Genomic DNA, 25,890 nt, shown 5'->3' with positions numbered 1-25,890 from the left:
ATATTGTCCTTTTGTTTCCTTTTGCTTCCCTATCTGTCTGTCTCCACCTGTCGTCTCAGGGCTTATACTCTGATTGTAAGCTTTTTGTTCTCTGTTTGCCTAGCCCAATGGGGTCCAGTTCAAGTCTGAGGCTCTGAGGCACTACCACAATACTAAATAACTAAAACAACAATAATACTGCTGCTACTCATAACAACACTACGTAATAAGGTGCATGTAAACAAAAACCTCGGCTCTTCCCAGAAACACAACTTAATAAAGGTCAAAATATTATCCCACAGCAGAGGTGCCTGTAGGACTCGTACCGTTGTAAAGCACGCTGAACGTGGATTAGAATTCAGAATGGGGAGTTTTAGCTCATCGCTGAACTTTCACAGGCCTGGGTGGAGGTTCACACAAGCAAGTCAAACTTGAATCAAGAGTGCGGGTGGGCACTTGGCAGTTATGGTCAAACATCTCACACAACCCTAGGCTGAGGATCCGGGAAGTCCCATTAGCTGCTAAAATTACATGGAAACCCATAGTCAAAAATGGAACTATAAAGAGGAGTGTGCCAGAAATCACCCGGAACACAGAGTCATCTAATGGATCCCCCAGCCAATGGGGCAATCTCTTACACATTATATTCTAGTCTGTGTTTAAATCGCCCTAGCGATGGTGTACCCACCACTTCCCTCGTGAGGCTATTCTGCAGCCTAACACACATCACTGTTAGAAGCTTTTCCTGATATTCTCCTGATGTTCCTTTTGCTCAGTTTCAATTCACTAGCTCCCAGGAACACAGCTTTGAATTACCCTGGCCAGTCCCTCTCTCATTTTGTGGCTGATTCTGATCTCACCTGGGGGTAAATCAGGAGTGACTACACCGAAGCCAATGGAGTTTACACCTGGGTAAAAGTGGTATGAGGGAGATCAGGATTGGACCTTTGGTGTTCACACCTTCCAAGTATTTACAGATGATCCTCTTATCCTCCAGTTAGCCATCATTGAGCCAAGCTTGGCTTGTCCCTGCAGCCTTCCAGATAATTTTTGTTGTTCTTTTTTAGATTCCCATTCAAAGCATCCAGCCCTGTTATCCAAACATGCTCTATGGTTAACAGCAAGGGTGGGGGTAGGGGATTAGAGGTGCCTGAGGCAGCTTCATGATTTTCATTTCATCTGTCAAAGCTCACACTTTAGCTTAGTCGGGAGGGATTGTCTGACTGGTTTTGAAGGGACTGCAGTGAGAGCTTGATTCACAGCACAGCGCAACTGGCTAGCAGCTGATACTTGCCATCACATACGCCGTTATTCTGCTCTTCAGTCTCAATCTTATGACTCTCCTCTCCCCTCCCACATCCAACAGCACAACTCATGACCCCATTCTTTGGGTGGAGGAGCAGCAGTGTCACTCCCGGTCTCAAGTGCCTGCCTTGGTATTCGGTGGGTGTCTAGCTTGCGATTCGCAAACCTGCACGTGTCGGCAGGGATACTGATTTCCCTCTCTGTCTTTTTTTAATGTTCTCCTTTCTGGTTCAGCACCCATCGGTCCAGGCCGTGGGACCTCCAGTCAGTTTTGATTTCTTTCAGAGAGAGGAGGAATGAGATCTGACAGTGCCGGGGCAGTGACAGTACTCCTTTAAAACTGCCATGCCTGGAGGCACAGCTGGGCTATGATTACTGCTATACAGTGTTGTTTCACTGCAAATTATGCAGGGCTAGATTGTGCCAGATAAACACAGCCCTGAGTAGGAGGTGATTGGTGCTGCAGTGCCCCAGGCAGAGTGTTCTGAAGGACTGTGCTTTCCCTGTCCAAGATTTAGAGCAGTTGGAGGCACAAAAACAGGGCCAAAGTCTCCCCTGACCCGCTTCTGGGCAAGGTGCGCTGCAGTGGGCCTGGACAGAGCAGTCTTTGAGTTCTCCTGAGTGCAGGGACTGTGAATGTTCTTGGCTCTTGAGCAATGCACCTAAAATGTGGGGGGAGGTCCCTTACACGTGCATATCCCTCCCCCCCAGTCACAATCTGGGCCCAGGGAAAAGTAAATCCTAGCTGGGGTTAAATATGGTCTTGGCTATTGACTAGTGGATTTAGATCCTGCAGTGAATGAGGCAGAAAGGCTCAAGACTGTAATACTGTGGCTCCTAACCAGGCTCACTGACACCCTGCTTGTAAGATGCAAGGTTAGATCCTGTGACAGGCTCCAGCCAACACTGACTAGCAGAGGAAGTTGCATGTAATCAACTCTCATAGATACAGTCCCTGGAGACATGTCATTACAGTGACCTCTGCCAGGTACAGCCACAAATGGAATATGTTTAATCCTAAAGTTATATGCTGCAGCACTGCCACATGCAAGAGCAAGGCTGTATTTCAGGCCAGGTCTCTTGTTCTCCAATGGTGGCTGAGTTTGGATAAGCTGTGGAGGAACGAGCACGTCAATTCACTGCTCATTGACTCTCTGGTATGATTAAGGAGCTGCCACCCAAGCCACCTGGACTGCAGACAAGGGCGCTTTGGGGAAGGGTTTTCCTGGTGGTGACATGTAGATGCCTGGTGGAAACAGAGGACTATCCCCGTGCATGTGCTCACAGTGGGGGAGATTATTTTTTCCCTCCATTAAAATTTTCAACACACACACACACACACACTTTCTTAAACATTTTTCTTTCTTTTTGTGGGGAAGTGGGGACAACACTGAAAACCAACAAATTCTCAAGTTTTCCAGTTTTGGGGTTTTCAGCAACTGCCCCACACACACACACGCACACACATACACAAAATGATCACAAATTTCTATTAAATCCAAAAGCCATTTTCCATTAAAAAAAAGTATGTTGTCAGAAACTTTTCATCCAACTCTAGCTGAGAGCACAGAAGGACCCAGAGATGGGGGTGACTGGCATTAAATGAACCTTCCGATTTATTTAGCAAAATTGTTATTTTCACACCAGTGACAACCAAAAATCCTCCACAGTGTCACAGAAGTGAAAGCAGGAAAGAGCTATCCAGGCATCCCGCCACACAGCAGAGCAGCTCTCAACCGACAGGACTATTCCTTGTAAGGTGATTCCCAGCATTGTGTCCCGTTCACACAGTGGGGCTAGTTTACACAGACTGTGGCCTTCTCTGTTTCAGTGGGTGGATGCTTTGCAGCATGATGTCACTCATACTTTGGGGCAGGAGGTAGATGAAGCACAAGAGAGTGCTCTCACCGGGGAGGTGAGATGCTAACAGCAGTGACCCATGCAGGCAGGGCTATCTAGCCTTTCACACACCAAGCTCTAACTTTAGGAGAGATTTTTTCCTGGCTCTTTTTCATTGTGAATTTAATGCTGCCGGTGAAGGATGCCAGACTGACAGCCCTGGAGACAGAAAGCCCTTATCTATCCACAGGACGGGCAGCAGATTCTCCAACAATTCACTGCAAGCTGGAGCTGGAGACAACCCTCTCCAGGGGTTGGATGGCCCATGGCCTGTTCATCTCTTTTTAGCATCACTTTTCCAAGTGTCTCTCTTCTCTTTCTCCTACTGTTGTGCAAATGAGTTCAGGCACCAGAGACAGACTCAGAGTGGTTCAAGGAGATGGTTGTTTCATTGATCTACTCTTGAGAGTAAGCTGGTATGAACAAAGGGAAAAACACTCCCCCCCCACCCGCTGGGCATAAACTCCACCTAAGTCTGGTGATCCAAGACAGTACCAGGTTACCAAGGTGCTGATGGAGGCACCCATCTACATAGCCCAATGCAGCTGGCTCTAAAACTTTCTCCCATCATAGCCCACTTTTACCAAGGCAAACAACAGGATGGGGGGAGGTTGTGGGAGCCTAGAGTCTTGGAATAATTTAACCCAGGCTACCTCAAATTCCCATCATCCCCTTCAGCCTCCCATCAACCTCCCTGTTCATCTATGTGCGCCCAGAAGCCAGATTGTCCCCCCACATGCTCCCTAATGGCTCCCTACTGCTTCCTCCTCCTCCACCTCACTCTCTCCTGTCCCAGGGGCTCCCTGCTGGCTGGGCACCAGCAGGGGGCACAGTGAAAGCATGGCACCATAGAGGTTCTCCCCACACCCAGGGACCACACCACAGTGAGGCTGGCAGCCGGGAGGCCTCACTATGGCAAACCCCATACTCAACTCCTTGCTTGGATGCAAGACAATCAAGCATTATGAGGCCTACATACGGAATATATCTGTAATAAATTACATGGAGACACCACACCCATGAACAGGGATCAAACCCAGGACCTTCAGCATGAAAACCACTTGAGCTAAAGGAGTCACTGCTTTTGCTCAGCGCAGCAGGCTGTTCAAGTTGCCGGAGTCAGCCCATAGGAAGAGACACAAAGGGTGGTCAACTTCTGGGTGGGGAGAAGATGAAAGTAAATCAGGGTGTAAAAAAATGTCAGGACGGCCATTTTGAGGGAAATCATCGCTAAGGAAAAGAGACCATTAAGCTAAGCTAATCACCACCAGGACCAACAGGGGATTATTGCCTGATGAAGGTCTTCCATGCTAGCTGTAAATATTTCAAGCAATGTGGTTTCCACAATTTCCTCTGGCAGTGACATAAACTGTGTCACAACATCCAAACCCTTGGCTTCCTTTCATTGGTCTCTGCAGAGCAGGTCTCAGGGTTAGCTCTGCTCCTTTAGAGCAAACAGCTGAAATGCAAGTGTCGGACAATTTGGCCATCGTTCTTGGGTTTCCTACCAGCCTCTCGGGGTCAGCTACTTCTGACTTCCTGTGTGACCTCAGCCCCTTTAGTTCGTGAAACAGAACCTAGTTCAGATGCCTACAACCCTGTCACCTCAACTGGGAATTGACTTTCCACTGATGAAGAGCTACACTGAATCTGCCGTGCATAGCACACAAGAAGCTAACGGCATGCAACACTGTGTGAAAAAACATAATCCCATCTGACTAGAGCCCAGCCATATGAATGCAACTGGTGAGAAGGCTATTCTTCCTTGTAGAGCTGGCAAGCCAGGCAGCTGTTGCAGAGTCTGGGTTGGTCACTGGCTGAAGAGAATTCTCTAGGTGGAAAAATAAAGTAGGCCGAGAGAGATGGATGAGCTCTGCGGAGGCTAAATTTGGAAGCTATTGTTGCTGAATGTAGGGCAGTGCCCAAGAACAGGCTTGCTAGGGAACAGCAAGCAGTATCTTAAACAGCCTAGTCATTCAACAGCCTAGAGAAATGGACAGCTGATGCCTAATGCAAGCTGAAAATAAGATTTGGAATAAGGCAACTTCTTTGGTTCCCTGGGATCCAGGCCCCACAGTCAGAGGAAGACTGAATGCAAGCTTGCCTGAGTGGTGCCAGACAGCCACATGCTGGTTTGCCTCATTTGGCAGGAAAATGAAAGACTGAGGAGTGGGAGGAAGGCAAGAGCTGTTCGGGGGGGAAGGGAGGGCTGTGTGGGTGGGGGAGTTTGTCAGGGGAGAGGAGAAGAGGTGCCATTTTAAGAGGTTGGGGGGTGGGTATGACCCAAAATCCTGGTGGATCAGGGACCACTTAGTTTTAATCCACCCTTGGTGTGACCAGTGATGAAGGAACCTCAAAAGGCCTAAAGGTTTGGTAAAGATAGTTCTCCTAAATGTTGGATACTTCTCAGAGTCTTCTCCAAACCTTTCAGGAAATTAAAACTGGCCTAAAAATCTCCCAAGAACCTGCTGCCTATTAATTTCATTTGGTGACCCCTAGTTCTTGTATTATGAGGAGTAAATAACACTTCCTTATTTACTTTCTCCACACCAGTCATGATTTTATAGACCTCAATCATATCCCCGCTTCGTCGTCTCATGGATTTATATAGAGGCAATATTATATTTTCTGTCTTATTATTTATCACTGTCTTAATGATTCCCAGTATTCTGAATCATTATATTCTAAGTGGCCATTCTTTGGCAAGGAAGGGAACAGGGACAAAAAAAAATCTATTTATCAGCAAAGAAACAGCACAGTTTCCTTTCTTCACTAGACTGCCTGTCACCTTGCTCCCAGCTGGAAATGCTTCTCCAAGGGGGGACAGGACTATAAAAACAAGAGGCAGACACCCCAAGACACCCCTTCCACTCTCCCTGCCTGCTGCATTCTCTGCACCTGAGAAGACAAAAGAAAACAACTGTTGGACTTTGGGGGCGGAGTTCTGTCCTGAAGAGTCTGGTCAGAACCTTGCTGGAAGCACTTGGTGAGAAATTTTGCTTGAATCTAATATAGTTTGTTCAGTTAGGCACCAGTAAACGTTTTATCTTTATTTTTCTTCTTACAATTTCTGACTTTTGTGCCTAATTACTTGCACTCACTTAAAATCTCTCTTTGTAGTTAATAAACTTGTTTTACTGTTTTATTGAATCCTGAGAGTGTTAAAGTTGAAGTGTCTGGATAACTATTTAAAATAATAAACTGTCATATTATTCCCTTAAAGGAATAATGGGCTGAATATATGTGTACTTTCCAGGAGAGGGCTGGGCAGTACACAACACACATTCCTGGGGGAAGATCTGGGGCTGGGGGCATGCTGGGGTCACCCTGAAGTATAACCCCGGCTGGTGAGAGCCAGGGTGTAGCTGGCAGGCAGGAGTTACCCACAGACACGCAGGGTGTAGCTTGCATTCTGGCAGGTTGTTTGTGAGTGTCCCAGGTGGGAGGTACTACAGCAAAGCATTGCAAGGCACCCAATGTTGCAGATTGGGGTGAGACAGCCCCCAACTAGACTGGATTGTGCCCCAGTATGTCACATAGGATCCAGCCTGGTTTGTTCTGGGGCAGTGAAATATTGATAGGCCTAATCTTGGGGGCGTTCAGTCTGTTTCTCCGCTCAGGGAATGGGGCGACACGCCAACTCTTTCCCCATGGCCTGACAGTGACTGTGTCTCCATCATCAAAAAAGTCCACATATAAGCAGGAACACTTGGCTATATTTAAAGGACGGTGGGAGGGAGCAGGTTCCTTAGACTCCTCTGGCTCATTCAGCTTCCCTGTGGGGTGGGAGAAGAGGAATGGTGGGTTTTGCTTAGCCTTCCCTTTCATTCTGTGGCCATCTTGCTTCTGATGAAGAAAGCCATTCCAGGGTGGGAAGTACCACATGTCTAAAGACAGCAGTATCACAGCTGCATGGGTTACCAAGACACCATAAGAACACAAAACGGCCATCCTGAGTCAGACCAATGGTCCATCTAGTCCAGTATCTTGTCTTCCGACAGTGGCCGGTGCCAGACTGCAGTTGGCATCCCTCCATTGTTATCAACCCCACGCCAGCCCATGGAGTGCGTGTTCCTGAGGCTGCTCCATCTTGAACTCGGCCTCCTTTGTTGCAACATGCTGCTTCTCCTCAGATGGTTGTCAGCCAGTGATGATACTATCATTACGCTGCACCTGCCAGCCCACCCTTTCTGCAGCAAGCCCACATTCTCCCCTCCTGCAAATCCCAGCTACAAAGTCCTTCAAAGCCCCCGCAGCTTATCTCACTAGGAATCCGATCTTGTTAATGTTCTTACGCTTCCCTCAGTAACCACATTAGCGTTCCAGTGTTTATGAAAAACGGATCCTTGCTCCAGGGGAAGAATTTATTCTGCAGGTTCATATCTCTGTGGTGTCTTGCTGGAGCACAGTAAATCCATTGTAACATGCAATCCCTCCCGGCTGCAGCAAAAAGCAGCCACTTTGTGATTCTGCTTATACAACTAAAAGACATATGGACACCAACCCTCCGTGACTCTAACATCCATTTAATCACTGCTAACCTGCCCTAGGAGCGAGAAAAAGCAATGAGAGTGCGCTAAAGAGAAAAGAAAAGAAAAGAAAAGAAAAGAAAAGTTAGAACACAGGGGACTAATCCTGCAAAGTGCAAAGCATTGCCAAATGCAGATGTATTTGCAAATGCAAATGGCATTCCATGCCAAGCATCTGTCAATCCCATTGACTTCTAAGGATGCTTAGAAATGGGTCCAGGAATTAAAATGGAGAGTGGTTAGGCAGTCCTGAAGAGGAGGTAGAAAAAGACAGTGAAAAAAGAGGCAGGGGATTTGAGATACAGTAGCAAAGCTCAGGACCCTAGCAGGGTTAAACGTAGGCTGTCTTTCCTTTGATTCCTGCCTTGTTTAGCTCCAGATGGATGTATTTTCAGTGGGGAAGTGTCACTTGAAACAGGGCCAGCAACCCTTTGAATTCTTTTGGAAGCTGAATAATTCAGGTAGAAGCCCACCACCTCACTCTGCGAAGCGGCACACCTCCGAGAGCCTGAAATGGTAGGTCAGGGAGACGGCTGCAAAAGAACAGAGACCCCCATCGTGCCAACCTCTGCATGTCCCAGCGGGCCAGCCACAGCCCGACCACCTCAAAGATGCCAACCTTTCGTGTAGCTCAGAAAAACTCCTCTGTGCAAAGAACAAAGGCAGGCTCAGCAGCAGCTGAATTATTCATACCAGCAGATAGGAGCCATGGGGGTGGGGGAGGCGAGACGAGAACATCTTTCTCTTCAATGCACTAACCAGAGCAGCTGCTGAGAGGTTACAAACACAGGTAGAAAATAAAATGAAATTTGTCTTTAAAAAAACCAAAGACAAGTAAATTGGGGGGGAAATAATCAGAAGCCTATATATGGTGGGAGAGAGAGAGAGAGAGAGAGGCAGGCAGCTGCAAGTCAAGAGAGATCCAGGAGTGACAATGGGCCACACATTCGAGAGGAGTTTGCAATGCATCATGGTAGCAGCACAGGCCAACACAATTCGAGGCTGCATGCACAGAGGTATCAGGGTGCCGAGAAGGAAAGACACAAGCCCGTGGCTATCTGGCCATGCGGAGAAAACTGGTTTTGGCACCTTGCTACCAAAAAGATATAAACAAAGTGAAGAGAGATTAGTGAAGACTGAAGGACACAAATGTATCTCAGGTACATATAGGCCTGCTTCCCCCTTCCCAATCAGATATTACTATCTGAGAACCTCACTACTTTTAATACATTTAATCTTAACAATAGCCTTGTGAGGTAAGGTAGCACTATTACCCCCATTTCATAGATGGAGAATTGAGGCACAGACAAGCTAAGCAATTTGCCCATGGTCATGCACAAAGTCTGCAGCAGAGTGGAAAATTGAAGTCTTTCCAAATCCCTGGCTAGAAGCATAACCACTGGGCCATCCTTCCTTTCTGTTTAGGAGGGAAAGAATTACATATGTCTAGCTTGGCTAGGAAACCACTTGGAAAGGAGATGGTACAATCTACGGGTGCAAGAAGGGTGTACACACCAAGAACAAGGAGGAATTGTTTAGAGCAATACAAGGGGGTATATAACTGGGCTGGGATGAAATGAGATGAAATTAGGGAAGCGAAGTACTTGGCAAAACATCACCAGGAACGTCTTGGTGTTGATGACATCTAATACAACTGAGAGGGCTTTGGTTGCAGCATGGCCTCTCAAGGGAAGGGCTGGCTGCCCTGTCACTTTGGACATTTCAGACTGGAGAGCGGGCTCTGAGAGCCATGGAGAAGGGAGGGTACGTGTCTGCTCTCACTTGCCTTCCTTCGGAGCTGTGCATAGCTGGTGCCTTTTAGCATCATTCCTGGACATTCCCCTCCGAAAGGGAGCCCTTGCAGGGATGGCGTAACAGAACCAGCAACCACAGCGCCTGATGCTGGGACAAGGAAGCAGCGCACCAAGCTGCGTGCCCATTGCAGGCACTGCTGCGCTAGAGGCATAGTCCGGACCTGCTGATGGGGTTTGCGCGGGGAGGTTGCACAGCAGCTGGGAAGAGAGGAGGCCATGCCGTCATCCCTGGCCATGGAGCAATTCTGCGGCTGCTTCTGCACTGTGGAGAATACAGCTGATGGATCCTCCTGGCAGTGGCTATAACCCTGCACTTCCCTCAGGCTGCCATACCCCATACCTCATGACGCGAGGCTGAATGACCCTGGGGAGGGTGCGGGAGAGCCCCGTCTGCCTGTAGGTAGACTGTGGTGTAACTACCATGGTGCCTAAAGTAGAGCAGCCTCTGCTGATTGAGCCCCCACAGCCTCGTGAACCTGGTGCGACTGCACCACTTGCACCATTGTAGCTACGCCCCAAATGTAGCCCCCACGGAGTGCAGTGCACTGGGGCTGCAGTGCACTGGGGCGGCAGCCTCCCTGTTCAGGCTCTCCCACCTCCAAACACACAGCAGACCCATCCCAGCACTGCTGTGTGCAGGGCCTTCTGCAGCCCCTGCTTGGCCCAGTAGCTGCGCTGCCACCGCGGCGTTGGCGCTAACGAAAAAGCGTGGGCACCAGTAAACCGACGGGCTCGAGAGCCACACGGGAAGCAGATGCACCGAGTGAGAAGATGCTTTTTTCAGCATCAGTTTCTGGAGCATAAAGGCACTTGTGTAACGACACCAGTATCTGAGCCAGAAGATTAAATCGCCAACATTGAACAATACGCTTCAAGGAAGCGTGACAGAGGTCTAAGATTTGATAATGATGCAGATGGCAGAGCACATTGCTACAGATCTGCCCTCAGTGCTCCCACTAGGTACATGAAATCCCCAGCATGCCCAGTGCTATCCAACCCCGTCTGGCCTTCTGGCTGGCGTCTGGCTGCGTCATGCTGTGCATGGGAGAAAGCGCGCCCCCGTTGCTTCCTGACTGGACTCAGGGACGGGGCTACCCGGAGGGCAGGAGAAGCCCAGCTGGCGGAGCCACCAGCCCTTGCTAATAGCTGGCATTTATCTCAGGAAGGGCCAAGGTCTAGGCTTGATCAATCCTGCACAGCCAGAGCTGCTGCTGCTGCTGCTTCCCTCTCATCGCTTGCACAGAGGAGAAAATAGCTCTCCTCGGCTAGCTGAAAAGGGATGAAAGCATTACCGGGAGAGCGATGCTCGCAATCAATCCAGGCTTTGCCACCATCTCTATCTCTTGAGCCTGGAGTGAATCAAACATGACTCAAACAGAGAAAGCACCACGTGTTCCCCAGAGACGGGGAGGTGGAAAGGCCCAGAGACGAGCCCTTTAATGCCCTTGCAGCCTCTTTGTCTTTACACCCAGCTTGTGTCAGTTGCAATTTTATTTTCCTGGTCCAGGAAGTAACGCTGCAGACCCCATAGCAGTGCAGCTCTGAGGCAGGGGGCTTGGGGACAGCAGCCCCATTTATCCCACAGCGTCAAGGGCCATTTTCAACCTGCGGCAGAAAATGAGAGGGAGTGGTGAGGGACGCTGTAACTAGATCCAGCAACTCTCCATCCCAATGGGAAAGGACAGCCCCAGGCAGCTTAACCTAATCTGGTCTCCCCATTGGTTCATACTAAAGGCTCCATCCTCTACCTCACTTCCAATAGGGGTAAGTGTGTAAAACACGGAGTGAGTGAATGACAGACAGCTCTCGATACCCTTTAGTGCAGTGGCTCTCAACCAGGGGTACGCGTATCCCTGGGGGTACCCAAGGTCTTCCAGGGAGTATGTCAACTCATCTAGATAGTTGCCTCGGTTTACAACAGGCTACATAAACAGCACACGCAAAGTCAGTACAAACTAAAATTTCATCCATGCAAGGACTTGTTTATACTGCTTTATCTACCACACACTGAAAGGCAAGTACAATATTTATATTCCAACTGATTTATTTTCTAATTCTGTGGTAAAAATGAGAAAGTCAGCCATTTGTCAGTAACAGTGTGGCTGTGGCACTTTTGGATTTTTATGTCTGATTTTATAAGCAAGTAGTTTTTAAATAAGGTAAAACTTGGGGGCACGCAAGACAAATCAGACTCCCGAAAGGGGTACAGTAGTCTGGAAAGTTTGAGAGCCACTGTTTTAGTGGACCACACACAGAATAAGGGACCAACTACCAGAGCTGCAAACTAAGGGTCATTGAGCTCAAGTGGGGGGGCCTGTACTTTGGACCAGAAAATGGGCAGTGGGTATCAGAGGCTGAGAGAGGCTGAGCCTCCCCAAACAGGCCAGTGTGGCCCCATCCACATGCCACCCATGTGGTGCTCTAGGGCTGGGATCACGGGTGCTGGGACTGTGCGGCCTGCCCGGTGCTCTGGGGCTGGGGGGCACTGTGGCCATACCACCTGCCTGGTGTTTGGGCTGGAGGTGCAGAGGCGGCCTGGGGCTGGAGCAGGGAGGCCAGCGGCTGTGGTGGGGGTGCTGTGGGATCCGGTGGGGGGAGGGGCCTCAGGCAAAAGGGGAGGAGTCAGGAACTAGCCTCCCCCAAGGGCCAGTTCACCCACCGCCCATGGACCAGAAGTTCTGCTCTCACCTCTGCAGGGATTACGTAGTCTCTCTGCTGTTTACAGCAATGGGTTTGTTACCCAAGTGGGGTGGCGGTGGGAAAGAAGGGAGAGTCAGCCCATCTCGTGCTCTATCTGCAGGTCTAATGTGGAGCTGAAGGTGGGCTAAGCCCCACAACAGAGATCACCCAAAGCGAGAGAGCAGGAATCTGAAACTGATGCAAGATACATTTATAGCACTGACATCGCTTTCCATTATGCAGCATTTCTGAGGCAAGTAATTGATATCAGCCAAAGCGAGATCGCAGTAGGTAAGCGTGGGATGGAAGTAAATCTGGGTGGAAAACGAGTGATTGTCCCTCATAATGAGGGAAGAGAAGGACAAAGGAATTTTTTGCCATTATGATACATTAATTAGCTTTCACTCTACTGCAGTCTCTGCATGTCTCACAAGCTGAAGTTTTATTATCTCAATCTAGCAGAATGCTGTGAAAGGGAAAAATCTGTCACGAAACTTAGCAAATCGAGCCACTAAGGCAGACGGCTCAATGAGGTTTGAACGGAGCTGGGCGCTCCCAGCCAATAGGCTGCAGTAATCAGGACTGAAGCCACAGTTACCCAGCACACAAGGGTAAGGAATCCCCTGGGGACGCTGTAAGAGATGGGAAGCAATGACAATCTAGGACACACTACCTCAGCACTGAGAAAATAGCAGCCGACGGGAAGAGGATGTATGGAAAGTTCAGTTCAGACGACACCGTGATAGGGCACAACCTGCTCAAAATGAGCTGTGGCAGGAGAGATTTAAGATGCGTTGTTACAGTGAGCCATGAAAGCTGCAGTAGCTCTTCCAGGACAATCAACAGCTGCTAGCTCAAGCCAGAGATGAGCTCTTCAAATCCACTGAAATCCATTAAGCCTGGCACCTTGAAGCCAGAGTCATTCTCCGTGTTGAGCGATATCGAGCAGTATTCCCTCCACAGAAGGACCCTCCCTGCCTGGCCACTCGGAGCCAGTGCTGTCGATCTGGCTGTGGCAGAGTATAAAACACGCTTGGAGTGTTAAATGTAAGTAAAGCTGCTGATGTTGTCTATCCCTGCACACGGCCGGTCTAGACGATGCACAGGTAGGTCTCCACCACGAAAAGCTACCATCTTGGTGCATCTCTGCACTTCCTGGTTGCAGCTGGGAGCAGAGGCCCCAAAAAGGCAGTTCTTGCTTCTTGGTTGGGCTGGAAAAACCCCAAGCGCCACCATCCATGTTGTGGAAAAGCTCGTTTTCAAGACTGGTCCAGCACCATCCTTCACACTCAAGAGGTTCACATGTAAAAGCATCCAGGCTTTTGGATGCACATCCGGAGTGAGCCACTTGTAACTACTCACTCCCCTCCCAGCAACGCTGAACGTGGTCTGAAAAGACTGCTGGTGCGGGGTGTCTCATTATCCCCACATCTGCCCAGCAATTAATTCTGCCCCTCAGCCCCCAAATCAATCCAGTCCCCACATCAGTTCTGCCCCCACATCTGTTTGCACCCTCCAGCCCCCTCTTCAGTTCTGCCAGCCCTTCAGCCTCACCACTTCCCCTCCTGGGGTTCTCCCCATGTCTGGGGGGTAGGCTGCAAGAGTTCCCTCTTCCCCTCCCCAGACCCAGTGTTGCCAGGAGGGAGAGGGGAAGTGGGAGGGGCAGGGGAGCTGTCAGTCACTGCTCACAGAACTTCTGCTGCAGCTCCGATTGGCTGCTTGCCCCACTGGCCCACCTTATAGGGAAGAGCAGCCAATCAGAGGGGGGTTTCCCCGCACTTCAACCCAGTGCACTGTAAGCCCTGACCCACAGACCAGCCCTATGCACTGCTCCTGTGGGAGGAATGCTGGCAGCTGCTGGTGTCCTGTGCTCCCACCGCTCCCACCACTGGTGGCAGAAACAGTGGGAAATTGTTAGCAAACAGCCTAATTAATTCAGACCCAGGCTCAGGCTCTGTAGCAAGTTCATACCCATCCTTTTTTGATGACACCTGTCCCCTTGCTCCTGCCATGGTACAATCTAAAGCAATTACACAGGCCTGGTCAAAGCATTTACACTGAGCAAAAATGTATAGGAATGAATCTGTTGGCTCGTTATTGGCCACTGTTACCACCCCGTTCACATCCAGCCCCCAGAAGTCTCCATAATCTCACTGCCTAGGCCCTACCCAGGGTGAGAGGGATCTGGCTCAGACGGGAGCAGCAGTAGCAAACTGCAGACAGCAGCCAGGGAGCTCGCTGTTGAGGAAAGGCTGGATAGCAGGCAGTCTGGAGGAGACCCAGGAGGGCCTGAGAGCTGGACAGAGACACACCTTGATGCTGGGAGGGGGACCTGCTTTAGGCCACAGAAAGAGGACACAGAATTGTAGCCTGCTGCCAAGAGGTGTACAAGGTTATAACTAGACCTGGTTACCTTGTATACCCCTGGACTGCCCCTAGGGGCAGAGTTAGGAACTATTAGCTGATCTCTTGTGCATGTTAAAAAAAGCCATGCTAGATTAACTGCCCCGTTTACTCCTGGTAGGACCCTTTTATCAATTTGAAGCCTGCGAGTGTTTTGGGGTATCCATCCAGCGCTGGAGCCTGAAGAGCCCAGTGGCTGGAGCACCTCTAGCACTCGCGTCTGATCTCACAGCCTACCCCCAGCACACTACCAACCATTTAGGGGACCACAGCACTCCGAGCCACACCCTGCGGTGTTGTCGGTTACAGTAGGGAGAACACTATATAGCCATCCACACAACAGACCCTGAAATACTCCATGAATGTTTTAATAACTAGCTAGGGCAGACCACCTTTCAGCAGCTGAATAAAACAGTTAAAGCATGAGCAGATTAATGCCAATGTGGATGCAAATAAACTAAAACTGTTCAGCTAGGCCTTCTGCGACTGCATTAGCGGCCTTGTGGAATCTCCAAGAAGGCACGGGAGCTAAGGTGGGGATTGTGGGATAGGTACCCAGAGGGCACTGCAACCGAAACAGTTTAGGACAGCACGACTATGGATGCAGGACGAAACGTAAACTGATTCAGCCAGGCTAGTATAGACACACAGGCCTGTTTGTGGTTAAGTTGGATCAGTACAACCAATCCAGTTCACTAGTGAAAATGAAGCCTGAGATACTCCTACTTTGGGTGGGCTCGCTGCAAGTTGCATGGGAAACATTGGTCAGGTTGTTAATTTGGTGTCTTTGAGGTAAACATTTTCCTCTTTAAAAGGCTTTTACTGTCTCTGTAACTGAAGAGTGCATGCGAACACCTTAAGCCTGTTTGATGTGTTTTCTAGGGCATGGATGACTGGATTGATGGATGGATGGCCAAACACACACTGTATCTGTCCAACTTGATCAAGTACACCATCCACTGATGTTTATGAGCGGGAGGGTTAGCCCAGTAAAACAAATGTCAGCCAGGTGAATTATTGGCATCGGTCATCTCTGAAGGGTGTCTCAGCTACTCATGCTCAGCTAGAAGGATAGTGTCTGGGATGTGGGATCTTGGTATAGGTAAGGGAGGGAAGGAAGGAAGGAGTGGGAGGGGAGACCCCCAAAGGTTCAAAAGGAACAACAAAGACAGCCTGTGAGGGGAAAAAATATGACTCATTGCAGAGCAGAGAAGGGATAGGCATACCCTCAATTTGAGAGGAACATGGGGGAGGGCTAGCTCAGTGGTTTGAGCATTGGCCTGCTAAACCCTGGGTTGTGAGTTCAATCCTTGAGGGGTCCATTTAGGGATCTGGGGCAAAAATTGGGGACTGGTCCTGCTTTGAGCAGGGGGTTGGACTAGATGACCTCCTGAGGTCCCTTCCAACTTGATAGTCTATGATCTGGCACTGAGATCTACCAGTCTTATTCCTCCCTGACCAATGGTTCCAAAGGATAATGGCACACAAGCTCCGAAATTCCAAAGTGAAGAACATGACTGCACACAGCTGTCATGCTATGGTGAGTATGCAGTTTTGTTCCTGCTGCAGAGACTTGCACCTTGTCTACACTAGAAAAATTAGGACCTCGATTTCATCAACTGCTAGAATTTGGCTGCATGAGTGATAAGCCACTGGTGTAGACATGAAAACCCATGCCATGGGGCTAAAACATCCTAACCTTGTCTTGAGCAGTTTAAGACTGGTGCAGCTGCATTACTACTGGAAAACGGATACTGAGTTTGTCCTTACAGACTCACCCTTAATGTCATACTGAATCGATATGGCAAGGGTATGTCTACACTACAATGCGGAGACCATGTGTAATGTAAGCACATCCAAGCCAGCTTTGAGCGAGCTAGCTCACTAAAAATTGCATCGTAGCCACATGGCATGTGTTCCTTTGGAAAATCTGGCCACTTTATTTTGGTGTCTCAAAGGGAGCTGAGCTCTTTTGACCATCTGACCCATGATACTTGCATTGGGGAAGAGAAAACAGCCACCTGCTTCAGCAATGAGCATCATATGAGAGAGAGCAAAAAGCTCAGAAGGCCATTCTGAGAGAGTATTTAAATATTAACTGATTACAAGAGCACGGGCAGAACTTTGATCAGCATGCATGGGGGGTGAGGGGGGGCACGCCGTACAGCAGGCAGAGCCTAATCTAATCTGAATTACAGCGCCAACATGCTTTTAATTACATCTTTAGCCATTCTCACGTCAGGTGTGGTCTGATCTTTAGGGTTATTTTTATATCACAATTTTACTAACACCTAAGAGCCAAACATTTTTCTCCATTTTTTTGTTGTTGGTTGTTTATTTTACTTTAATTTCCACTGGAAACAATGGGGATGGAGGGGTTATTTGGCCTTCCTTTTAAAACAAATACCGCACCTGCAGTGTTTGCAACCCAAACATTGCCAGATTTTACTGGTATGTGAGAACCAGGAAGCAAAACAGGCTAGTTTATTTGCACTACTCACCGAGAGAGGAAAGGAAACAAAACTACCAGCATAGAGAAGGGACAGGGGAGTAGTAAAGAGAGCCCACGTGCTAAGCCCTGTCTACATTAGAGAACAGTGCACTGGTGTTACATTATTTACACTCTACATCAGTGAAAAGCTGGAATGTAAACACACTGCGCCAATGTAAAGCAGGATTTACCAATTCCCTCAGTATAAACCCAGCTTTACATGGGTACCAGACTTGTAAAGGAGTCTAACTAGTGGTGCAAATCTCTCTAAAGTAGACGGGACCAGAACCAGTAGTAACTGTTCAAACAACATAGCTTTGCCCGGTACTCAGATACTATATAGCATTGAGTGCAGTATAAATGGCTAGCAAGAGAAATTCCTAGATAAATGGTGAAAAGTAATTTCATTTTTTTTTATTACTGCTCTTTTCATAATCTCCAGTGCTACTGAGAATGTAGGTAATTTCATTTGTGTTTAAAGTTATTTATTATTGATGATGGTTTTTGAGATGACGGCGTCTCTTTAAACAGGTCAGAAATCTATAGCATTTCCATTGCCACTCTGGGAAAGGGGCCTAATCCAGGAATCGAGAGGAATTCGTTAAAACCTAATCATAATGATAAATACCCAAGAGCTTGTCATAAATATAAAGGAAAGGCTAACCACCTTTAAATCCCTCTTGGCCAGAGGAAAAACCCTTTCACCTGTAAAGGGTTAAGAAGCTAAAGATAACCTCGCTGGCACCTGACCAAAATGACCAATGAGGAGACAAGATACTTTCAAAATTGGATGGGTGAAAAAAACAAAGGGTTCTCTCTGTCTGTGTGTTGTTTTTGCCGGGACCAGAGCAGGAATGCAGGTCAGAACTCCTGTAAAGGGTTAATAAGCAATCTAGTTAGATAGGCGTTAGATTCTGTTTTGTTTAAATGGCTGATAAAATAAGCTGTGCTGAATGGAATGGATATTCCTGTTTGTGTCTTTTTGTAACTTAAGGTTTTGCCTAGAGGGATTCTCTATGTTGTGAATCTGATTACCCTGTAAGGTATTTACCATCCTGATTTTACAGAGGTGATTCTTTTACTTTTTCTTCAATTAAAATTCTTCTTTTAAGAACCTGATTGCTTTTTCCTTGTTCTTAAGATCCAAGGGTTTGGGTTTGTGTTTGTGTTCACCTATGCGAATTGGTGAGGATTTTTATCAAGCCTTCCCCAGGAAATGGGGTGTAGGGGTTGGGGGGATTTTGGGGGGATTTTTGGGGTTTCCAAGTGGGCTCTTTCCCGGTTATATTTTGTTAGACGCTTGGTGGTGGCAGCAATAAAGTCCAGGGGCAAAAAGGTAAAATAGTTTGTACCTTGGGTAAGTTTTAACCTAAGCTGGTAAAAATAAGCTTAGGGGGTTTTTCATGCAGGTCCCCACATCTGTACCCTACAGTTCAGAGTGGGGAAGGAACCTTGACAGAGCTATTTTGTTAAAAGTCTATTCCATGACTTTCCATGTCACCAACTGTGACAAGTGGAAGCTATACATGCAACTAGAAATCGAATTTTAAAAAAAAAAGTCATACAAGTCTACGTAGTTTGCAAGCTAAAGGTGTTGGACGTATATCATCACACGAGTAACACTCATGGGAGGAGGATGGTATATTGATTATGGTGCTGACCTACGACTTGTGAGACCAGCATTCAATTCTTCACTCTGCTTCAGATGTTTTGTGTGATCTCAAGCAAGCCAGCTACCCTTTCTGTGCCTCAGTTTCTCAGGTGTACAATGGGGATTGCAGCACTGCCCTATCTCCCAGGCACGTACATAATAAGATAATGATAATGGGGGCTAGATAAATACTGAAGACATGATTTCGGAGTGAACCCTTTTGGTGCTGGTCCCACTAGCACCTCAGCCCCAAATCCATGCTTTCCTCTGTTTTACAGGAACAGGAAGCTGGTTTATCGCTGGGGCTGTCCATAACAGGGGGGTTGGTGTCTGCTGGGTGCAGCCGGCACACTGAGCAGCTGTACTGTGGATTAATATAAAGTCCTTGGGTGAAATCCTACCTCATCAAAGTCAATGAGAGTTCTGTCATAGACTTGACTTGGGTCATGATTTCACCCTTTGTCTCTCTCTTTTAATGATCAAAAACAGAATGAGAAACTGCAGAACTGGAATTAATTTGCAAACTTGACACCGTCAAATTGGGCCAGAATAAAGACGGGGAGTGGCTGGGTCACTACAAAAAGTAATTTTCCCTCTGTTGATACTCACACCTTCTTGTCAACTGTTGGGAATAGGCCACATTCACCTTGACTGAATTGACCTCATTAGTACTGACCCCCCCACTTGGTAAGGCAACTCCCATCTTTTCATGTGCTGTATATTTATACCTGCCTACTGTATTTTCACTCCATGCATCTGATGAAGTGGGTTATAGCCCATGAAAGCTGATGCCCAAATAAATTTGTAAGTCTCTAAGGTGCCACAAGGACTCCCCGTTGTTTTTGCTGATACAGACTAACACGGCTAGCCCTCTGAAATCTGCAGGCAAAGACTCTTCCCATGAAATACAGGGTTTTTCCTATAATTTCAGCAGAAACACATTTCTTTGAAGGGCTGCTGCAGAGCCCTCTCCCAGGGAAGGTGAAGGCACTGGTCACTGCCTGCAGCAATGCAAGGCTTCGTCATCAGCTCGTCTAAAATTAAGCACAGCAACTTGCCATTTTCTTCTATACTCTCCTCATCACCGTAATATTTAGTACCTTCCAGTAGTGTGGTAAGCAATGCGGCTAATGTCGGCCCCAGGTGGTTGGATCTTTCTCTTAGCCTCTCCTCAGGGGATCTTCCTTGTGAAGTTCTTTACAAGTCTTAATTAATTGAGTCTTTCCCTGTGAGGTGGGTATTATCTGCCCTAAAATACAGATGGGGAAACTGAGGCACAGAGCATCAAAGTAACTTGCCTGAGGTCAGAAGAAGCATGTGGCAGAGCTAGAAACAGATCTCTCAGGGCCTTGCTGTGGTCACAAGATCACCCTTGAGTCCAAACCTAAGAGACCAGGAACCTGCGACTTTCGTTTATTATTATTATTATTATTAAGCAATATCTTGTTAACCAAGCTGGGCAGAGACACTGGGGAACCCTGCAGGTGAATTGTGCAAACACTGCACCACCCCCAGCTCCAGCCGCTGCACAAGTGCTTTCGGTACAATATCACATGGGTACAGACGTGAGCTTCCCCTTTGCCAACACCTCTGAGAGCAGACAATACCTGGTCAATGGCCCCGACAGAACATCATTACCCCTCACCAGTCATCTAGGAACGAAGGGGAAGCAAAGCTCTTCAGCTGGCCAGACACCAGCCTGTTCTGTGACCAGGGCCAGCCCTAGACCAAACGGTGCTCCAGGCAAGAAGCATCTTCGGACCCTCCAACTCCATTTATTAAACTTTTGAATACCTTATGTGTTATTGCATTTGTAGCCCATTTCACGACTTTGATGCATGATTTGCGTGCGTGATCTATCCCTGTCGTGTAAGACAAGAAATTTGTTTGCTAGGATCTGTATTTATTCATGGCATATACAAGCAAGACTGGAAGGTTCCATGAGATTCTACAAAGGTCCAGAACATTCTAGAAGGCTAGTGAAAAACGAATCCACATACGGCGTACCTGAAACATTTTACTTCAAACGTTTTATTTTCCCTTTTGTCACTAACAACAAAAACTTGAGCCCGGCGCCCCACAAGCCTTGTATCCCAGGCAGTCACCTGGATCGCCTGCCCCTAACTCTGACCCTGTCTGTGACCTTCTGAAACAACTTATGCCAGCTGTACTCTTCTTGCCCCAGGGCAGTGTTCCTGATCCTCACACAAAGCCGCTCCCTACTTTTCCCCCCACACCTGCTTTGAACACAGGAGGATCTGTGGGTGTTAGGCTCTTTTAAAAATTCTAGGCATGGATCTGTTCTTTGAAGAACGTTTTATTTCCCTGGCTACATAAGACAGAGAAAGAGCAACGGCTGCAATATTAAAGGGCATTAACCTTTTCTTCCAACACAGCTGCACACTCCTCTCTTTTTACCAGAAGGGCAATCAGCAAACAAGGGCTGAGAACCGTGCTGTGAGAGATAAATCGAGGTGCACATACACAAGCCCAATACTGGTTTATCGGAGGGGCTCCGGCATCTAGTTGCATACACTGTAAGAGCTTGTGTACTATTGAGATGGGTCTGGATGATAAACCCAGATCCAAACATCCATGGGTGATGGGGACATTCAGGTTAGGATCTGAATTTAGCAGCTGTCTCTCTCTCTCTCTCTCTAATGGGCCAAACCAAAGTCTCACATTCAAATGTAATGAACCCCTGGCTCAGTATTACCAACTCCATGCATTACTATAATCTGAGTCAGCCCTTCCCCTCCCCCCCCAAAAAAACAGGTGATTGGCTTAAACATCATGAAATTTTTAAAAATTAAGCAGAGTTATTTTTATTTGCCTTCTGGTTTTTGAGCCTTTACATTCTATATTTTCAAGCTTGCCCCCTTAACAAGAAGGGCTAGAAATGTACTTTCACTTTCTAAATGGAAGCTGACATTCTCCTCTCCAGGAGCTGAGGCGTGGCAGGTGGGGCTGCTCCATAATGCCCCCTCTAGGGCCAAACCCCACCTTAATCCATAAGATTTGGCCACCTGCTTGGAACAGATCGGTGTCACTCTCTCAATCTTTAGATAACCAAATAAACTCAGGATTTGACTGTCTGCACTTTTATGCAAAGAAGCCGAACTTCAAATGCAAACACTTAGTTGCAGCACTTGAAGGAAGGGCCTGGCCCAGCCGTGGGGTCCTGGACTAGCACTGAGCAACACCTCCTCTGTTCCAGTCTCACCCATCTCTCTCCTGAGAAGAAGCAGGCAAGCCTTCTTAACTGGTCTGCTGGCTCTTGATTGGTCTGCTTTTCCTCCAGGCCCTTCTAGACCTCCAGAGGACTGTCTTGTTGGTAGCCTGCTCTGACTGGATTTTCCTTGAGCAGACAGGTGTCAAGCAGCCAATGGCTCCAGCAAGGGGCAGAAAAGGCCAGACAAACCCCATCACATGGGGCTTTAAGAAGAACACAAAATATTGCAACACATAAAATAGAATCATAAGAGTTGGCAACACTGGGGTTTCATACAAACTGGTTACGTCTACACTGCACAAATGGCAGCGTACAGATTATATTCACTACATGTCCCCGTCCCCCCCCCGCATGGGTATAAAATCCCTGTGTAGGCAAGTAAAGACACCCTTGAACCCCCAGGCTATATGCCCCACACGGCTCTCTAAACACACAAGCAGTGTCTCCTCCATCTAGGCAGTGTAGTGACCAGCTCCCTCCGCACTGCCTCTCCCCAGCCAGAACCTTCACGGACACTTGTAGCTACACACCACAGCATGGACACAGCCTGCCTTTCACTGTGAGGTGTAGTTATGCATACCCTACATGCTGCCCCAAGTTCTGTGTGGTGTAGACGTAGCCACATATACCACAGTGGATGTAAGCCAAGGCACAAGCCCCTACCACTGCATGAGCTGACAAGGTAGCTCCATCATCTGGGAGTAAGTAGCAGGCTGTTACCATCACTGGAGCCCGTCACTAGAGGGAAATATACCCAAATGCATTACGAACACGTACTCACATGCTTAATTTTAAGCATCAGAATAGTCTCACTGCCTTTACTGGGGCTACTCACCTGCTTACAGTTCAGCACTTGAGTAAGTATTCGCTAGACAAGGCCTAAATTAGTGTATTCCATGAAACTCTCTAACCCTGGCAATTGAAGTCACGCTTGACAGTTCGGGACCATCTTGGCTACTGACTTTTCACCAGCCCTGCTGGTGGCCTCAGGTTACAGCTGTGTGGTGGCCTCATGGGGCACACTATTACAAGGAAGAGAAAGGGAGTAGGTAGGGAGTGAAACCAAATCAATGTGTTGAGTCTGGTGTGTCACCCTCCCGTCCCAGTCCCTGCCCACAACACGCAGTCCAACATGCTGCAGCTGTTATTGCCTCTCACATCCAGGTGGAGACAGACAAGTCATCGGCGCCTTACCCTGATAACACGCCCAGCACCAGGTTGAGCATGAAGAAAGAGCCAATGATGATGAGAGGGATGAAGTAAATCCAGTTCCAGGTATTTCCTGCAGCATCATTGGTCTGGAAATAGAGAAGGGAAGAAAGAAAAGCAACATTTTATCAGTCCCCAGAAAAGCAAACATCCATCATTGCAGGGCAATAGACAATGGATCCTCCCTTTAGACTCCCTATAGACTGTGCCAATATGAACTGGTATTGTTAAATGTGCATAACTGAACTGAGGATGGAAATCCCAGGAACAGAATGTAAAGGAGTGGCACCTTAGAGACTAACCAATTTATTTGAGCATAAGCTTTCGTGAGCTACAGCTCACTTCATCAGATGCATACTGTGGAAAGTTTAGAAGATCTTATTATATACACACAAAGCATGAAAAAATACCTCCTCCCACCCCACTCTCCTGCTGGTAATAGCTTATCTAAAGTGATCGCTCTCCTTACAATGTTATGATAATCAAGTTGGGCCATTTCCAGCACAAATCCAGGTTTTCTCACCCCCCCCCCCAGGTGGGTATTGTAGTTGTAAGAATGCTTGATACCCACCTGCGGAAGTGAAGAAACAGATTGATAGAGCCAGAAGAGTTCCCAGAAATCACCTACTACAGCACAGGCCTAACAAAGAAAATAACAGAACGCCACTAGCCGTCACCTTCAGCCCCCAACTAAAACCCCTCCAATGCATTATTAAGGATCTACAACCTATCCTGAAGGATGACCCAACACTCACAAATCTTGGGAGACAGGCCAGTCCTTGCCTACAGACAGCCCCCCAACCTGAAGCAGATACTCACCAGCAACCACATACCACACAACAGAACCACTAACCCAGGAACCTATCCTTGCAACAAAGCCCGTTGCCAACTGTGCCCACATATCTATTCAGGGGACACCATCACAGGGCCTAATCACATCAGCCACACTATCAGAGGCTCGTTCACCTGCACATCCACCAATGTGATATATGCCATCATGTGCCAGCAATGCCCCTCTGCCATGTACATTGGTCAAACTGGACAGTCTCTATGTAAAAGAGTAAATGGACACAAATCAGATGTCAAGAATTATAACATTCATAAACCAGTCGGAGAACACTTCAATCTCTCTGGTCACCCGATTACAGACATGAAAGTCGCTATTTTACAACAAAAAAACTTCAAATCCAGACTCCAGCGAGAAACTGCTGAATTGGAATTCATTTGCAAATTGGATACAATTAACTTAGGCTTGAATAGAGACTGGGAGTGGCTTAGTCATTATGCAAGGTAGCCTATTTCCCCTTGTTTTTTCCTACCCCCCCCCCAAGACGTTCTTGTTAAACCCTGGATTTGTGCTGGAAATGGCCCACCTTGATTATCATACACAATGTAAGAAGAGTGGTCACTTTGGATAAGCTATTACCAGCAGGAGAGTGAGTTTGTGGGGGGGGGGGGTGAGAAAACCTGGATTTGTGCTGGAAATGGCCCAACTTGATTATCATACACATTGTAAGGAGAGTGATCACTTTAGATAAGCTATTACCAGCAGGAGAGTGGGGTGGGAGGAGGTATTTTTTCATGCTTTGTGTGTATATAATAAGATCTTCTAAACTTTCCACAGTATGCATCCGATGAAGTGAGCTGTAGCTTACGAAAGCTTATGCTCAAATAAATTGGTTAGTCTCTAAGGTACCATAAGTACTCCTTTACTTTTTGCGAATACAGACTAACAAGGCTGTTACTCTGAAACCAGGAACAGAATCACACACACACACACACAAACAGAAAAAGAGGAAAATGGTTGGCAAAACAAATAAGGTGAATGTAGCCTTTAGAGTGATGCCAACTTCACATCTGCTAATTCCGCACTTTGGAAGTCTGTCATCAAAACCAGTATCTAAAACTTTCTGAGCAAGCAACTGTGTGTACTGGGGGTAAGACCGGGTTTTAGTTTCTGACAAAGTGTCTGCATTCTTTAACCGCAAGGGAGCTCTTCAAGTAATTGCTGAAAAGTAAAATGCCATGTGGCCACTACCCAAGCCAAGTGCCTTGGAGCGTTCAGATTCTTCTCTTGTGGAGGAAGAATGCAGCAACTTTTGAATCAGCTCATTTGAAGATTGGGGGGGGGGGGGACAAGGGAAATTTGCATCTCTTCTTTTGCAATGGTGAAAGAATGACACAGTTCCTCCATCCCTAATACAGGCCTGAAATGCCTGATAGATTGCAAACAGAACTTGGCAAATACCGCAGGGAAATACTTGTGAGCACTGGCTTGAACAAAATCCATTACCTCTCTTTGACACAGAGTCTTTTATTCACAATGTGTCATGCCTTATATTCACTGTTCCCCAACGTTTGTGCAAGTGAAATTTTGCTCACAACAGGAAGAGGAAGTGTCACAAATGTGTTGACAAGTATTTGAACCACATGCGTTCATGAAGCCATCTTGAAAGCTCCTTGTGTGGTTTGGGAGTCATCCAATCAGGGAGCAAAAACAAATACCGTGTGACTTAGATGACCAGTTATACAGTATGAATTACAGATAACGAAAAGACTTGAAGTATTCATCGTGGCAAATAGCTGGAGTCACCGCTGGAGTATACATTGACACAAACCATTCCTCCAACGACTGAGACTAAGGATCAGATTCATGAGGAAAGGTTCTCTGAATAACTAACGTATTTATAAATATCTAC

At 47.5% G+C, this 25,890-nt stretch overlaps 1 protein-coding gene across 11 annotated transcripts in view; it reads right to left on the bottom strand.

Annotated features, from left to right (window-relative positions):
- CACNA1B (calcium voltage-gated channel subunit alpha1 B) overlaps nucleotides 1-25,890 on the bottom strand; it is a 474,760-nt gene that overhangs the window by 208,217 nt on the left and 240,653 nt on the right. For all 11 annotated transcript variants that reach the window (XM_074973540.1, XM_074973544.1, XM_074973546.1 and 8 more), the window contains one exon: nucleotides 23,177-23,280. In XM_074973540.1, the coding sequence (XP_074829641.1) occupies nucleotides 23,177-23,280 (104 nt within the window). The remainder of the gene's footprint in view (nucleotides 1-23,176; nucleotides 23,281-25,890) is intronic.

Source organism: Natator depressus, chromosome 16, assembly GCF_965152275.1.
Source record: "Natator depressus isolate rNatDep1 chromosome 16, rNatDep2.hap1, whole genome shotgun sequence".
Classification (NCBI taxonomy): Eukaryota; Metazoa; Chordata; order Testudines; family Cheloniidae; genus Natator; species Natator depressus.
Note: the sequence above shows the minus strand (reverse complement) of the source record. Positions and strands in the feature narration are given on the sequence as shown.